The sequence below is a fragment of the Macaca thibetana genome, chromosome X (assembly GCF_024542745.1).
Source record: "Macaca thibetana thibetana isolate TM-01 chromosome X, ASM2454274v1, whole genome shotgun sequence".
NCBI lineage: Eukaryota > Metazoa > Chordata > Mammalia > Primates > Cercopithecidae > Macaca > Macaca thibetana.
In genome coordinates this window covers 81,186,165-81,204,763 of record NC_065598.1, presented here as the reverse complement: position 1 = coordinate 81,204,763, position 18,599 = coordinate 81,186,165, and the positions used below count along the sequence as shown (strand labels likewise).

Here is an 18,599-nt window from a genome sequence, read left to right as displayed (position 1 = left end):
CAGTAGTAGAAATTGAATTTGCTCTACATGATTCAAGGTTTAATGTGGAACAAATTTGAGTCAGACGTAATTTTTAAAGAATAGATTACATTTTTAGGGGAAAATTAGAAAAAAAAAGTTGTTTACATTTAGGACAAAATGCATTGGAAATTGCCTTTTTTCAACCTATTTGTTTGAGCATACTAATGGAATAAAACATTCTTTTGAGTCTTAAATTGGATGATAGTTACAATAGCAATTTAAAGACCTCTCAGGAACATTTTATCTCACTGAAGAAAAATTTGAGAACATTATGGAAAATTACATCTCAGGAAGCTTAAGTCTGAATCATCTAGCTATTGGCATATAGTCATAGGGACATGATTCAGACCATAAGTGGTTAAGGTATTTCCCTCTTAGAGCAAACTATTAGTAGCGTGTAGTACAACTAGTACCATAAAAATTGTATGACAAACACAAGTTTTCAAAAATAACATCATATATTTATCAGATATTTGAATGAAATATCATCTGGAATTATCAGAGTTCATTGATTTGGTATTTCACCTAAGCATACATTATTTTTTATAAGCTCATTAGATTTCTTTTTAAAGATAATGGATAAAAGAAACTAAACAAGAACAGTGGTTCACCATCAGGCTATAGCTGGGGAAAAGTCACATGGTTACTAGGTCAGAATGATGAAAACACTGGTACCAACATTAAGACACTGACACTGGAGATACCGATGCTAACACAATTATGTTTATGTGATGATAAAGAAACATTAGTGTTGTATCAGCTTACTCCACCACTCTGCTGATGGATATCACTAATTGAAGGCTAAGCATTAAAGTCACGTGTATTCTAGCTTGCCCAATAGCTTACTGTAGCTAGAATGGTCTTATGGGATAACCCCAACAAGTAAACAACACTTTGCTTAGCCAAAGAAGAAAATATTCAGAAGTAATCTCAGAACTTCACATAAAAAGTGAGGGATACTGTGTACATGCTAGGTGACACAAATGCTTGCTGAACTACTTTAATTTATGCAGTAGGGGTACAGTAGGTTCAATACAGCCACAAATTATTTGCTGCAACTTCTACTGAGAATTGGCATCTAATTCCCTTCCCTTTAAAACGAAGCTGGCCTTAGTGACTTAACAATAGAATGCTGTAGAAGTGACTTTCTTGGACATCTGATGATAGGCAAAAAGCCTGACAAATTCTGCCTAGGGCCACTTGTAACATTGTCTTTAGGAGCCCTGAACTACCCATGTTAAGTTATATCTGACCTATTTGAGATCACCATGCTTGAGAGGCCATGTGTAGGCATTCTAGTCAATAATCCCAGCTGAACCCAGCCATCCAGCCATCTTTAACAAGGTGCCAGATATGCAAATAAAGCTGTCTTGGACTGTCTAGATCAGCTCATTTGCCAGATGAACACCACTGGGCCACCTCTGTCAATGTCACATGCAACAGACAAATCATCTGTCTGAACTCAGATCAAATTTGTGACTTACAAAATCATAAGATGTAACATAATGGTTGTGGTTTTAAGCCACTAAGTTTTGGATTAGTTTTCTACACATCAATAGGTAACTGGAACAATTAAATCAGAAACCTCTGATATTAAACCACTATCAGAATTGACTTACCTTGCACCAGCCAATATAACAACCAGTTGCAGTCCGGATGGAAGCAAAACCCATTTGTAAATGACCAGGCTGCTCTTCAACATATTTAGACTGAAGCGGTGGTGCAGTATATATAGGGAGCTACAGGCAAAAAATGTTCATGTCAAAAACGTAAAATAGCTGGACTGTCCGTAACAGCAGTATGGCAGAACAGGAATCCTAATCAGCCTTCTTCCTAAAAACAACTAAAAATGCTGATAAAATACTTTGAAAAAACCATCTTAAATACAGGAATGATGTGGTAAACTGTTTATAAAGACTATTTAAAACCCAGAAATTAAAAGATGCCAAATATAGTATAATATAGTGGTTCTACTCTTATGTATATTTAGAGAAACTACTGTTTTTGCACACCCCGAGTTATGTATAATAATGTTCATAGCATCATTTTAATTACAACCAACCTAATGTCCATCCACAGTAAAATGGATACATTGGGACATATTCGTACAAAGAAATATTAGAAATTACGGGTTAAATATAAAAATTACAGCAACATGGAAAAATTTGGATGAATTTCAGGAATATAAGTTTACTTAAAAAAACCCAAAAAACATATTGCTTAGCAATACAGACATATAAGGTAAAATTTAAAAGTAAAGGAGGGGAATAATAGTAAAAATTCAGGGTAATAACCTCTGAATGGAATGAAATAGGAACACAGGGGATTTTGTTTTCCTTTAAATTGGGTAGTAGGCACACAGCTGTACATCGTTATCATCATATCATACCTTTCATATTTTGAACAGCCTTTTTATTCTAATTAGTATTTAATAAAAACAAACATACACAAAAGAACAATGAAAAATTTAACCAGGTAGGGACTTACTTCCTTTTAAAAAAAAAAAATTTTTTTTTTTTTTGGCTTTTATATTTAGGGTATAAATCATCCTATGAAGCTTGGTGTTTCATGAAGATATAACTGGAAAGAATCAAGTTTACAAATCAACAGCAAGGGAACTAGATGATTAATGACTTTGGATTTGGTCCTCTATCAACAACAAACATGAAACTATAGTTAACACTATATTGTATTCTTGAAAAATGCTAAGAGTGGGTATAAAATGTCCTCATCACAAAAATGATAACTATTTAAGGTAATACATATGTAAACTGAGTTAGTCATTCCATAATGTATATATACTTCAAAGCATCATGCTGTACAAGGTAAATGCATACAATTTTATGTCAGCTTTTTAAATTAAAATTTAAAAGACATATAAACCATAAGACAGTGTCAGTTTGGTAAAGTTTTTCCAGTCAGAAAAGTCTTGCTTTACCATTAAATGGCTCTTTACTTCCCATACCAGGATTAAAGAGTTAGTGTTTATCTTTCTACACTAATACTTAGATTTAAATTCACCACATTGCCCACTTTTTGATGGGGTTGTTTGTTTTTTTCTTGTAAATTTGTTTGAGTTCTTTGTAGGTTCTGGATATTAGCCCTTTGTCAGATGAGTAGATTGCAAAAATTTTCTCCCATTCTGTAGGTTGCCTGTTCACTCTGATGGTAGTTTCTTTTGTTGTGCAGAAGCTCTTTAGTTTAATGAGATCCCATTTGTCAATTTTGGCTTTTGCTGCCGTTGCTTTTGGTGTTTTAGACAGGAAGTCTTTGCCCATGCCTATGTCCTGAATGGTACTACCTAGGTTTTCCTCTAGGATTTTTATGGTATTAGGTCTAACATTTAAGTCTCTAATCCATCTTGAATTAATTTTCGTATAAGGAGTAAGGAAAGGATCCAGTTTCAGCTTTCTACTTATGGCTAGCCAGTTTTCCCAGCACCATTTATTAAATAGGGAATCCTTTCCCCATTTCTTGTTTCTCGAGTTATACCTGATGTAAATGACGAGTTGAGAGTTGATGGGTGCTGACGAGTTGATGGGTGCAGTACACCAACATGGCACAGGTATACATATGTAACAAACCTGCACGTTATGCACATGTACCCTAGAACTTAAAGTATAATAATAATAATAAATAAATAAAAAGAAAGAAAAAATAAATAAATAAATTCACCACATTGGCAACTGTAATTAGGAAGGTGAGAGATGCATATTTTATATTAAAGATGCATTTTATATATAAAAAGCAGGTGCACTGCAAGTAGAGAAGTTTCCCCTCTCCCCTAGAAAGGAGAGATATATGTGGATGTACTGGTGTTAGAGTGGGCAACGTTATTTACTTACATGTTTGTCCATCATGTTTCTATCCTCTCTATTATTTACACATCCCAATTCCAAACTTTACTACACTCATTGTTCTTATTCTCTCCTCTGTCCCCATCAAAACCTGCTGATTAAGTTTTCTTTCTTTTTTTTTTTTTGCGACAGGGTCTTGCTTTGTCATCCAGGCTAGAGTACAGTGGCATGAACACAGCTCACTGCAGCCTCAACCTTCCGGGCTCAAGCAATCCTCCCACCTCAGCATCCTGAGTAGCTGGGACTACAGGCACACCCCCAACAAACCTGGCTAATTTTTGTATTTTTTTGTAGAAACGGGGTTTCACCCTGTTGCCCAGACTGGTCTCCAATTCCTGAGCTCAAGCAATCCGCCCACGTTGGCATCCTAAAGTGCTGGGATTATAAGTGTGAGGCACCGTGTCTCACGGATTCAGGTTCTTTATCTGTTGCCAATTGTAAACAAAATTTTGTATATGAAGTTTTCTAGGAACAGCATTCAAAGTTCTTATCAAACTCTCAAAGGGGTCAGAATGGTTAAGAACCAGTGTTTTGAAGTATTTTCCTTCTAAGGCATGGGCATAGTTGAAAGGTTTATGATGACAGGATTTCAGCTCTACTGTAAGAATTTTAAGAGCTAGCCAGTAGGATGTTACTATAGTCTCCACTGAGAAGAGCATTCTCACTATAAATTTTGGAGGCCTTGGGGTTAAATGCCACTTATTGTATAGATAGAAATTGTTTGTTCTCATTTTGAAATTATGATTACATTTAGTAAGCTATAAAACCACATTTAAAATTAAATTGAACCAAAGTAACTAAAACTCTCAAATCAGTATTTTTTCTGTTATTTCTCAGTGACAACAAGCAAATGACAAGAAAATAAGTACAATTCATCTCATAGAGGGATTTTAAAAAGAAATGTTCAGGGATGTCTAGGGCTGGCTATATACATGCATTCCAATTGCTAGTCATTTTACTGATCTGAACACTGTAGATTTCATGGTTAAAAAAATGATTGTCTCATGGTCCTACAGAGTTTTCTATTAAAGAGAGATTTAATTATGTTCACTAGATGGCATATAAGGCAGGAATACATTGAGAATATTTAAAAAGACGCTTAGTGAGAAGAGTTGAACTAAAACAGATTTTCTGTTTAGCTACAAGTTTACCAAAAGATTCAAATAACCAAATAACTAGAACACTTCATTCATAAAGTATTCTGGTTTAGTAGAAGCATTATTATAGATTTAAACGGAAGTATAGCTCACTTTACACAATAAAAGTAGCTAGAAATGTTGCACATAAATCACATTTTAATCCCTTCAGAAATTCTACAGTCCTCAAGGATTGGATCCTGACTTTGTATATAGTCCCTAGCACGTAGTTGGCAACCAGCTTTGTTTAATGAGTAATTCAATTAAATGATATTTAAAATGTACTTGGGGAATACAATAAATACCAAGGAATACTGTGTATTCCATAATAAACAGCACTACTTTATTTTAAAATTTCAAAAATTAAATTCAGTCATTAGGGATTTATCTTCCTACCTAGATTTGAGCTGTCCAGATATGGGAGTGTCAAGGAAGCCTTAAAATCAACATCCTCCTAAGATTAATAAAAAGAAAAAATTAAAAAAATACTTAGAATCAGTTAGCGGGTAGGAAAATGACTCTACCCTAGACCATTAATGAAAATAAACTTTAGTAATTAGAACAGTGCCTCACAAATATATATAGAGGAGCTTAGAAAATATTTTTGGTTGAATTTATGAATATTACCTTTATGCATGTTAGTTTGGCAATATTATCAATTTTTTGTGCCTTTTGACCTACACTTCTGCTTCTAGAAATTCATTCTAAGGAAATGGTTATAGACGTATATAAAGATTCAATACAAAGTGGTTCAACAAGTACTGAATACAATAGCAATAGCTGGAAATAGTCTACATTTCCAAAAATTTATGAAAATTTTACATTTATTTGATGGTAGTACATTCATACAACAGAATACTTATGACACCATTAAGAGTTCTGCCCAATGTCATCTCTAGTCAGTCATGGAAGCAGGATTCAAATTCAGGTCTGATTCAAAAACATATTATTAAGTGTGTAGATAAACCTTAGGGATGACTTAAAGTGGGAAGAGATAAAAAGCACAATGATGAATAGAATTAGTAACCACAATTACAGCTCAACAGGCTGGCATGATAAGCCAGATCAACAAGGTAAAATTTAAACAGGTATAAATATACCTTCAACGAGTCCAAAAAGTTCAAATGCCTAAGTACAGACTGGGATGAGGCATACCTTACTGGCAGTCCATGTAAAAAGGCTTAATGAATTTTAGAGAACCACATGCTTACTGTATCACGGTCAAAGGCTGCTTATGAGCATGGTTGATTTTGAGCACTCAAACATAAAAACTAACACGATATTAGGCAGCATTAATAGAAATATAACATCTAGAAGAGGAGAAGTCAGAGACTGACTCTGTCCTGTAGCAGTCAAAACACCTTGGTTCATACATCCAAGTCATGGCACCAAAAACCAAAGTGCTTTTTAAAAACAAAAACAAAGTACTTACACCTGAAGAAAACACTAACTATCCTGAACATGCTTGGCAGAGGCTGATCATGATAGTGAGGAACTCAGAGCTGTGATGTATGAGAAATAGCTGAAGCAACTAAATGCTTTAAAATGTTTATCCTGGAAGCAAAATTACTTAAAGTATAACTGATATTTAAAGGCTTGTTTTTTGAAAGAGAGAAGTTTTCTGTTTGGCACCAATGCAAGAGATACAGTACCAACAGGTAGAAGTGATTATGAGACTAATTTCTGTCTGACATAAGGAAAGGACCTTAAATTAAATGAGAGGATTTAGAAAATGGAATGGGCTCCTTAGACTCCTTTATCTAGAGTTTTATTCACGTAGAAGATATATGGCCACTAAATGTGCCTGCTATAGAGGGAATTACAGTACCATACAGAAGGTTGATCTAGAAAACATCTAAGGTCACTTCCAAAACTGAGATCTTAATGAATCTCTTAAACTGAAGTTTCCTAATACTGAATGTACCTGTATACGTTTTTCAAGAAAGAAAAATCAGACTGCCTAGAACGTCTAACACCCTCTACTACTTATTGATTATTCATTAAGAAAAACCACCAGTTGTTTTTCATTGGAGTTAGAATTTTAGATGTTTGAGTTACATATTGTCTTTTGAGATACTTCATAACTATTTCTCTCAACTTTTAAAACCTACCTAACAAAGACTTCTAAGACATTTTTGATGAGTAAAGATAATTTTAAAAAATATAGCTTTTGTGTTATCTTGATATTATACAAAGTTCATAAACCTTTGTAGGCAAATTACCTGCTCTGGTTTCACTAGCTGCTTTTTGGATTCCTCTTCTTTGACTGCATGTACACTTACAGATGCATATATCAGACTTGCAGGCATGGTTGTCAGTTTTCCCATCTGAGAAAGATATATCAAAAACACCTTTTTAGTTGAAAAGCTTTCCATCTTCCATTTCCTAATAAATTCTGGAAGAATCTCAGGTAATCTATTGGTTTCACTATAATATATTAAATATTCAAACACTCCAAATTACTTCATACATTTTTAAGACACAGTTCATAAAATTATCTTCTCATACTGGATGGCAGAGTACTATTTTTACCTGTTTGTTAACTACTTCATAAGGAATACAGCAATATAATATTTATCTGGAATATTATTACATAATAATATAGCAATGTAATAATTACTAAAATCTGAGGGATGGAGTGGGATTGGTCTTGGTATTCATTCAGTCTACAAACATCAGTTGAACACCTACTATGTGCCAGACTCTGGTTTTAGTGCTTAGAATATATCAGTGAACAAAACAAAGATTCCTGCTCTCATACAAATGACATTCTAGTAGAGAAGAGACAGGCAATAAACACAATAAACTATATGTTATATTACAAGTTGATAAATGCTCTGGAGAATGTAAAGGATAAGAGTGGTCTGGAGTACTGAGTGATGCAGGCTGCATCTTGAAATACAATTTATATTAACATTATCCATAAAAATGAATTATTTCTATTATAAATCCTTTGCCCCAATTTTCCCAATGCATTCCCTTTTACCTGTTTCATGCTAAACCTAAAGCAAAAAGTGATCTTTGTTTTAGCTATAACTTGATTTGAATTAAGAATGCAGGAAAAGTACTGACTCTAAGAATAAAGTGTTCTAGTGTTATTCAGGTACCAAAATAATTTCGAAAGATTATCCATTCAGCAAGGCCAAGTGTAAAGCTTTCCAAGGTACAAATATTTTAACACTCTGATTCCTTAGTAGGGAAAGAAGCTTCCTGAATTTTGACAAAGGACATCATGAGGGAAGCGGTCTCCTTGTTTTACACACAAATAAAACTGTGCAACACCTGGAAGAGTCATTGGCTAAAGGATTCTAAATGTTCTCCAATGACAGTGATAGTGCCTATACTTCATTTCTGACACTGTTTTTAATATTTTCTGAGAAGAGCAAGGGAAGCTACTCAGGCATCAATCAGTTAAGTAATTTCCTGTTTAAACTGGGCAGGACTCTGATTTAGATTGGGGCTGTAAAAATACAGGGTAAAATTAAGAGTCAACACTAAGAAGATAAGTTTTGTTTATTTTTCTCCCCCATGCCTCCTTCTAGTACAGGAAACAGTATCACAGAATTATTTATCTACGCATGCTTCCCTTAAAGACATCACTTTTTTTATTTCTTATACCCAGTTGGTATTCATTAATGAAATAACAAGATTTCCACACCATACTTATGTCAGGTATAATTTAAATGTATATTAAAACTGATGCAAGTATGGTCCCCATGAACCAGGGAAATTTTGTTAATAAAAGCTCTATACTACAGGAAGAATGTAAAATTTTATAACATTTAAAAGCTTTTTTTGAAATATCTGACTAGACTTTACTTCTTCCTAAGAGACTACTCCCTGGATATAAGACAAATACTTTCAAAGTATGTTAATATCTGAATTTTTTCAACACACTAATGATCACAGAGTATACTCACATTACTTCATATAATGCAATAATAATATGTAGACTATAAAATAATTTCATAGGTATTGCTTGATAATTATGATCTAGTTAGTATTCCAGATTATGGATTTACTCATTGAGCTCATAGCCTAAAAGTTAATATACCTTGAACATTGCCTAAGTACTTTCTCCACATTTTTTACTCTGTAAGGTAATAAGTTACCTTACAGTTACCATTCTTTCCTACTGTCTTCATAGATTCCTTGACTTTTATTGAGGAGGCAGTATGGCACAACCGAAAAAAAATATGAGCTTAGGGTCGGGAGTGGTGGCTCATGCCTGTAATCCCAGCACTTTGAGAGGCCGAGGCTGGTGGATCACCTGAGGTCAGGAGTTCGAGACCAGCATGACCAACATGGTGATACCTTGTCTCTACTAAAAATACAAAATTAGCTGAGTGTGGTGGTGCATGCCTGTAATCCCAGCTACTTGGGAGGCTGAGGCAGGAGAATCGCTTGAACCCAGGAGGCAGAAGTTACAGTGAGCCGAAATAGCACCATTGCACTCCAGCCTGGGCAACAAGAGCAAAACTCTGTCTCAAAAAAAAAAAAATTATATATATATATATATATATATATATAAGCTTAGGAGTTAAACAGAACTTACTGTCTAAACTTGAACAAATTATTGAAGTTCTTCAAGTTATGCTGCCCAGTATGGTAACTACTAGCCACATGTGGTCATTTGAATTGAAATTAAAATTATTAATAAATAAAAACTTCAGTTGCATTAGTCTCATTTCAAGTGCTCAATAGCCATAATGTAGACCACAGATATAAAACAAGTTCATCATTGCAGAAATTTCCAGTGGACAGTGATTTCTTAATTAGGTTAACTAAGTACTATTAGGTTAAATATCTGAAAAAATGTGTATGCCATCCTGTTGATTATCACAAGGATTAAATAAGGAGTTATATTAAAACGGCTTACATTTGGTACATAGGCAATTAAGTTTAGTTTCCCATTCCTTCTGTTTGCTGAATAAAAAAATTAAGTGGCTGTGCTTATTCCTCATTTTTCTTTTCACATGTATTTCATGCTAATCAGGCTCTAGTGAGAACAGTGAGAACAATAAAATCTATTCAACATATTTATTACCTCCAAATAAAAAAGGTCGCAAATTTTGTCAAAAGAAATCAGGAAGACTGGCACAGTAGGGCATCTGCAAGTCTGTTATACTGGTGAAGTACACGTCACTGTCTTAAAGAGGGAAAGCTAATGGTACAGCACATTGAAAATGTTTGAACGAAGATTGGCAAGCTACAATTCTGGGCTAAATCTGGCCTGGACGCTAAGCTAAAAATGTTTTTAAAAAACATATTTAAAGATATGTAAAAACAAGAATATGTGACAAGAGATCTCATGCATCCTGCAAAGCCTAAAACATTTACCATGAGGCCATTTACAAAAAAAAATGTGCCAGCCTCCAATTTAGAAAACCAAATAAGATATTCAAAAAGTTATCAGAGTTTGGGGTGTTATTAAAAAACTTACAGCCTTATGAGGCTGTCATTAATCAAACAGCATTAAAATTGAGCAGAGATAATCGAGTTTTCACAAGAGGAAAGACCTTGACTTAAAACTATTTTTAACTCAAAATAATAAGTCAAAATTACAACTTATTTAAAATCAATGAGAGATTGAAAACTGGCTCTCTACAAAAGATAACAGGTCCTAAAACAGAATTCTCGCACATGGAAATTTACAAACAGCAGGGCTAAAAGATGAGTATGAGGTAACTTACCCATAAGACTCACCCTCTCCAACTGTTCCTGCAATAAAAATAGAGCTGATTCTTGTTATTTCCAGCAGTTATATTCTATAAAGTAGCTGTGAATACTGATTTACAGAATACTGAACCATTCCTCCAGGGAAAAATGCAGGGTGAGCTTCCTGTGATAGCAAGTTTTTTGAAGGTTTTTTATCATGAACTGATGTTGAATTTTATCAAATGCTTTTTCAGCATCAATTGAAATGATTATACGATTTTGATCCTTCATTCTGTTGATATGATGTAGCACACCGACTGATTTGTATATGCTGAACCGTCCTTGCATCTCTGGGATAAATCCTACTTGGTCATCATGAATGATCTTTTTAATGTGTTTTGGAATTTGGTTTGCTGGTATTTTTGAAGATTTTTGCATCAATATTCATCAGGGATACTGGTCTATAGTTTTCTTGTTTGATGTGTTTTAATATCAGGGTAATATTAGCCTTGTAGAATGAGTTTGGAAGTATTCCCCTCTTCTCTATTTGTCAGAAGAGTTTCAGTAGAACTGGTATTTCTTCTTTAAATATTTGGTAAAATCCAGCAGTGAAGCCATCAAGTCCCAGGCTTCTCCTTCTGGGGAGATTTTTACTACGTCTTCCATCTCACTGTTATTTGCCTGCTCAGATTTTGGATTTCTTCATGGTTCAATGTTGGTAGGTTGCGTGTGTCTGGGAATTTATCCATTTCTTCTAGATTTTCCAATTTATTGGCATATAGTTGATCATAGTAGCCACTAATGATCCTTTGAATTTTTGCAGTATTGGCTGAATGTCTTTTTCATCTATTATTTTATTTATTTGGGTGTTTTCTCTCTTTTGTTTTGTTAGTCTAGCTAAAGGTTTGTAAATTTCATCTTTTAAAACAACCAACTTTTTGTTTCATTGATCTTTTGTATTATTTTCTTCATTTCAATTTCATTTATTTCTGCTCTGATCATTATTATTTCTTTTCTTCTACTGATTTTGTATTTGGTTAGCTCTTGTTATTAAGAATTTTTGTTTGGGGAGGTATGGAGATGGCTGATTAGAAGCAGCCAGTGTATGCTGCTCTCAAGGAGAAGATACACAGTAGCCAGTAAACACAAGCTCTTCCACTGAATCATCCAGGAAGACATGTTGGAATTCATCAAGGGAGCACCATGACGCACAGAGAGCAGAGAAGTGCAAGACAGGACAGCTGCCCACCCAGGACTGGCAGGAAGACAAGGGGGGTTCCCCACCACAGGGAAATGGTAAGTCAGCAAAAGCCCCCAGAGGCTCACACTTATGCCATGAACCTTTGCAATCCTGGACACAGAAGACCACCCACAGACCCTCTATTCCCAAGGCCTCCAGACTGACACAGGCTGCCTGGAGTTTTCCGGGTGGGCAGAGTTGCCACTCAGGCACATAAGGATGCCCAAGGGCCTTGGACTCCTGAGCACTCTTGCACTAGCTACCATAGATCCACCAACAAGGGAGGCCAGACTCTCTCACATGCCCCCAGGATAGGGGCCATATTCATGGTGCTGAGGAATGGACGGACTGCAGGCTTTGCCTCTGCTACACCTGTCTAGGCAAAGCCCACTGGCCTGCGATCCTAACACAACCACACCAACCCCACCTAAGAATTCAGGCCAATAGCAGCTCTGCAATTCTTCTGGGATAAAGCTCCCAGAGGTAACTGATAGGCCTGACATTTTGGCCAATGCCTCAGCCCCCACCTCTACTACACTCAGGCTGAGAAGGGAGAGAAGAGCCCAAAATATTGCTGGCCTCCAGCACACGGCAGCAGCCTTACAGAGAAGAGGCCAGATTATTTTCCATGCAGGTCTCTGCCAGTGCTACTCCTCACTGGGCAGAGCTTCCCTACCAGGGTCCCCAGTACAGCCATCCTACCCCAACCTGAGCACTTGGGCTGGCAGCAGCTCTGCATTTCCCTGGGATGGAGCTCCCAGAAGTAATCAAGAGACACATCACTTTTACAATTACCGCAGCAAAACAAAACAACAACAAATCCAAAGGACAGCAACATCAAACATTAAAGGAACATCAGCCCACACATGAAAAAGAATGAGTGCAAGAACTCGGGCAACGGGAAAAGCCAAAGTGTCTTCTTACCTCCAAACAACCGCACTACCTCCACAGCAATGGTACTTAACCAGACGAAAGTGGTGGAAATGACAGACAAAAGGTTTAGAATATAGATAGGAATGAAGAACACCAAGATTCAGAAGAAAGTTGAAGCAAATCCAAAGAATCTAAAGAAGTAAATAAAACAAGAGTTGAAAGATAAAATTCCCATTTTAAGAACCAAAACCAATAGAAAGAGCTGAAAAAACATACTGTAAAAATTTCATAATATAATCAGAAGTACTAACAGCAGAAAAGACCACGCTGAGGGAAGAATCTGAGCTTGAAGATCAGTTCTTCCAATCAACTCGGTTAGACAAAAACAAAGAGAATAAAAAAAAGGAACAAAACCTCTGGAAATGTGGAATTATGTAAAGAGACCAAATCAATAACTCACTGGCATCCCTAAAACACAGAGAGAAAGAGATAGTAACTTGGAAAACATATTTGAGAATATTGTCCATGAGAATGTCCCCAACCTCACTAGAAAGGTCAACATTCAAATTCAAGAAATGAATAGAAGCCATATGAGAGAGTATATAAGATGACCATCCCCAAGACACATACTCACCATATTCTTCAGGGTCAATGTGAAAAAATATTAAAGGCAGCTAGAGAGAAGAAGCAGGTCACCTGTAAGGGGAACTCCATCAGGCTAAGAGTGGCCTTCCAGCAGAAATGCTATAAGCCAGAAGAGATTTGGGGCCTATATGCAGCATTCTTAAATAAAACAAATTCCAAACAAGAATATCATATCCAGCCAAAATATGCTTCATAAGCTAATGAGAAATAAGATTCCTGTCAGACAAACAAATGCTAAGGAAATTTGTTAACACCAGATCTGCCTTACAAGAGGTCCTTAAAGGAGTGCTAAACATGGAAATCAAAGACTGTTAGTGGCACCATAAAAATCCCCTTAAGTACATAGACTATTGATACTATAAAGCAACCACACAATCAAATCTGCATATTAACCTGCTAACAACATGATGACAGGACCAAATCTGCACATAACAGTGTTAAATTTGAATGTAAATAGGCTAAACGCCCCATTTGAAAGGCACGCAGTGGCAAGTTAGATAAAGAAGTAAAACCCAATTGTATGCTGTCTTCAAGAGACCCATCTGATATGCAGTGACATCCACAGGGTCAAATTAAACGGATGGAGAAAAATTCACCAAGCAAACACAATATGAAAAAGGGCAAGGGGTGCTAATCTAATTTCACACAAAAAAGACTTTAAACCAACAACGATCAAAAAAGGACAAAGAGGGACATTATATAATAAGGAGTTCAATTCAAGAAGACTTAACAATCCTAAATATATATGCACCCAATACTGGAGTACCCAGATCCATAAGGCAAGTTCTAGTTCTTAGAGACCTACAAGGAGATTTACATAAATACACAATAACAGTAGGAAACTTCAACACCCTGCTGGCAGTACTAGAAATATCATCAAGACAGAAAACTAACAAAGATACCAGGACCTGAACTTGACACATGACCAAATGGATCTAACAGACTTCTACATAACACTCCACCCAACAAAAACAGAATAAACATTAATCTCATCTGCACATGGCACATACTCTAAAACTGACCACACAATCATCCCTAAAGCAGTTCTCAAAAAATACACACACAAACAAACTGAAATCATACCAATCACATTCTCAGACCACAGTGCAATGCAATAAAAAAAAAAAAAAGAAGTCAATGCCAAAATCTCTCAAAACCATACAATTACATGGACATTAAACAATCTGCTACTGAATTACTTTTGGGTACACAATGAAATTAGGGCAGAAACCAAAAAATTATTTGAAACTAATGAAAACAAAGATACAACATACCAGAACCCCTGGGACACAGCTAAAGCATTATTAAGAGGAAAGTTTACAGCACTGAAAATCCACATCAAAAAGGCTGACAGATCTCAAATTAACATCACCTTACATCACAACTAGAGAAACTTGAAAAACAAGAACCAACCAACCAAAAAGGTAGAAGAAAAATAATAACCAAAATCATAGAGCAACTCAATATAACAGAGATGTGAAAAATGATACAAAAGATTTTTTAAAAAAGTTGTTTTTTTGAAGAAATAAATAAGATTGAGAGACAACTAGCTAGACTAATAATGAAAAAAAGAAGATCCAAATAAACACAATCAGAAATGACAAATGGAACATTACCACCAACTACATGGAAATACAAACAACCCCCAGAAACTATTAAGAAATCCTCTATGAACACAAGCTAGAAAACCTGGAAGAAACAAATAAATTCCTAAAAATATATACCACCCAAGATTGAACCATGAAGAAATTAAAACTCGGAACAGAGAAATAATGAGTTCAGAAATTTAGTCAGTAATAAAAAGCCTACCAACCAGGAAAAAAAAAAAAAAAAAAAACTTGGACCAGATAGATTCACAGCTTAGTTCTACCAGATGTATAAAGAAGAGCTGGTACCAATCCTACTAACGTATTCCAAAAATTGAGGAGGAGGGACTCCTCCCTAACTCATTCTATGAGGCTAGCATCATTGTATATCAAAACCCCACAGAAACACAACAAAAGAAGAAAACTTCTGGCCAATACTCTGATAAACATAGATGCAAAAATTCTAAACAAAATACTAGAAAGCCAAATCTAGGAAAACATCAAAAAGCCAATCCACCATGACCAAGCAGGCTTTAAACCTGGGATGCAAGGATGGTTTAATAGATGCAAAATAATAAATGTAATTAATCACATAAACAGAACTAAAAACAAGACCCTGTGATCCTCTTAATAGATGCAGAAAAGGATTTCAGTAAAATTCAACAACCTTTGTCGAATGCATAGTTTGCAAATATTTTCTCCCACACTGTAGGTTGTCTGTTTTCTCTGTTGATTATTTCTTTTTCTGTGCAGAATCTGTTTAGTTTAATTAAGTGCCATTTGTTTATTTTTGCTTTTGTTGTATTTGTTTTGGGGGTCTTAGTCATGAACTCTTTGCCTAGACTGATGTCTACAAGAGTTTTTACAATGTTGTCTTCTAGAATTTTTATAGTTTCAAGCCTTATATTTAACGCTTTGATCAATCTTGAGTTGATGTTTGTATATGGTGACAGATAGGGATCAATTTTCATTCTTCTATGTGCGGCTTACCAGTTATCCTGGCACCACTTGTTCAATAGGGTGTCCTTTCCCCACTTTATGTTTTTGTATGCTTTGTTGAAGATCAGTTGGCTGTATTTGGCTTTATTGCTGGGTTCTCTATTCTGTTCCATTGGTCTATGTGCCTATTTTTACATCAGTACCATGCTGCTTTGGTAACTATAGCCTTATAGTATAGTTTGAAGTCAGGTGTACTAGTCTGTTTTCAGACTGCTGATAAAGACATACCCGAGACTGGGCAATTTACAAAAGAAAGAGGTTTAATGGACTCACAGTTCTACATGGCTAGGAAGGCCTCAAAATCGTGGCAGAAGGTTAAAGGCATATCTCATATGGCAGCAGGCAAAAGAAGAATGAGAGCCAAGCAAAAGGGGTTTCCCCTTATAAAACCATCAGATCTCATGATACTTGTTCACTACCATGAGAACAGTATGGGGGAACCGCCCCATGATTCAATTGTCTCCCACTGGGTCCTTCCCACAACATGAACAAATTATGGGAGTTACAATGCAAGATGTGATTTGGGTAGGAACACAGCCAACCCATATCAACAGGTAATATGATGCCTCCAGATTTGAAAAAGACACATACACACAAGTTTATAGCAGTACTTCTGCAATTGCAAAAATATGAATCCAACCTAAATAACCATCATCCAAGGAGTAGATAAAGAAAATGTGTTATATATACACCAGGGAATACTACTCAGCCATAAAACAGAATGAAATAACGGCCTCTGCAGCAACTTGGATGGAGTTGGAGGCCATTATTCTAAGTGACGTAACTCAGGAATGGAAAACCAAATATTGTATGTTTTCACTTACACATGAGAGCTAAGCTTCAGGAGAGCTAATACATGATGATGCAAGACATAATAATAATATAATGGGCTTTGGGGACTCAAGGGGAAGGATGAGAGGGATGTGATGGAAAAAAGACTACATATTGGGTACACTGTACACTGCTCAGGTGACATGTACACCAAATCTCAGAAATCACTACTAAAGAACTTATCCATGTAACCAAAAACCACTTGCTCCCCAAAATCTATTGAAATAAAATTTTAAAAATACAATAAAATTCAACAACCCTTCATTTTAAAAACCCTCAACAAATTAGGCATCAAAGGAACATACCTCAAAATAATAACAGCCATCTATGACAAACTCACAGCCAACAACAAACTGAATGGGCAAAACCTGGAAGCATTCCCTTTGAGAACTATAATAAGACAAGGATGTGCACTCTTTTCATGCCTAGTCAATATAGTACTGGAAGTCCTAGCCAGGAATTAGGCAAAAGAAAGACATAAAATCCATCCAAATATGAAAAGACGAAGTCTCTTCAAAGAAGATATGATCTTATACCTAGAAAACCCCATAGTCTCTGTCCAATAGTTTGTGGTTCTAATAAACAACTCCAGCAAAGTTTTAGGATACAAAATAAAAATTTGAAAAATCAGGAGCATTTCTATAAATTATCAACATCCAAGTTGAGAGCCAATTTAAGAATACGATACCATTCACATTAGCCATGAATAGAATAAAATACCTAGGAATACAGCTAACCACAGAGGTGAAAGATCTCTACAATGAGAACTATAAAACACTGCTGAAAGAAATCAGCGATGACACAAACAAATGGAGAAACAATCCATGCTCATGGGTAGGAAGAATCAATATTTTTTAAATGGCCACACTGCCCAAAGCAATTTACAGATTCAATGTTATTCCTATCAAACTACCAACAACATTTCCCACAGAAGTAGAAACAACGATTCTAAAATTAATATGGAACCAGAAACAAGCCCAAATAGCCCAAACTATCCTAAGTAAAAAGAACAAAGCTGGTGTCATCGCATTTCCTGACTTCAAACTATAGTACAAGGCTATAGTAACCAACACAGCATGGTACTGGTACGAAAACAGACACATAGACCAATGTAACAGGTTAGAGGTTAGAGAACCCAGGTTAGACATTAGAGAACCCAGAAATAAAGCCACACAACTATAACCAACTGATCTTTTACAAACTCAACAAAAACAAGTAATGGGTAAAGAACTCCCTATTCAACAAGTGGTGCTGGGATAACTGGTGAGCCCTATGCAGAAGATTAAAACTAAACTTCTGCCTTTCACCATACACAAAAATCAACTCAAGATGGATTAAAGACTTAAAAGTAAAGCCTAAAAAAATTAAAACCCTGAAAGATAAGCTAGAAAATACCATTCTGGACATCGGCCCTGGCAAAGTTTTCCTGACAAAGAAACCAAAAGCAATTGCAACAAAAGCAAACATTGACAAATGGAACCTAATTAAACTAAAGAGCATCTGCACAGCAAAAGAAACTATTAAACAGATAACTTACTGAATATGAGGAAATATTCACAAACTATGCATCTAACAAAGGTTTCATATCCAGAATCTACACAAAACTTAGACAATCGAACAAGCAGAAAACAATTTACCCCATTAAAAAATGGGGAAAAGACATGAACAGACACTTGTCAAAAGATGACATACAAGTGGCCAACAAATATATGAAAATAAGCTCAACATCACTAATTATTAGACAAATGCAAAT

The 18,599-nt window shown here is 35.6% G+C and overlaps 1 protein-coding gene across 5 annotated transcripts in view; it reads right to left on the bottom strand.

Moving 5' to 3' along the window:
* Positions 1–18,599, bottom strand: part of APOOL (apolipoprotein O like) — an 89,134-nt gene that overhangs the window by 38,269 nt on the left and 32,266 nt on the right. For 4 of the 5 annotated variants that reach the window (XM_050776419.1, XM_050776415.1, XM_050776416.1 and 1 more), the window contains exons 2-3: positions 7,237–7,341; positions 1,641–1,760 (exon numbers count right to left, since the gene is read on the bottom strand). In XM_050776419.1, coding sequence (XP_050632376.1) covers positions 1,641–1,760; positions 7,237–7,341 — 225 coding nt within the window. Of the gene's footprint in view, positions 1–1,640; positions 1,761–7,236; positions 7,342–10,707; positions 14,906–18,599 lie in introns of those variants that run through there. The other variant, XM_050776417.1, reaches the window with a different exon arrangement.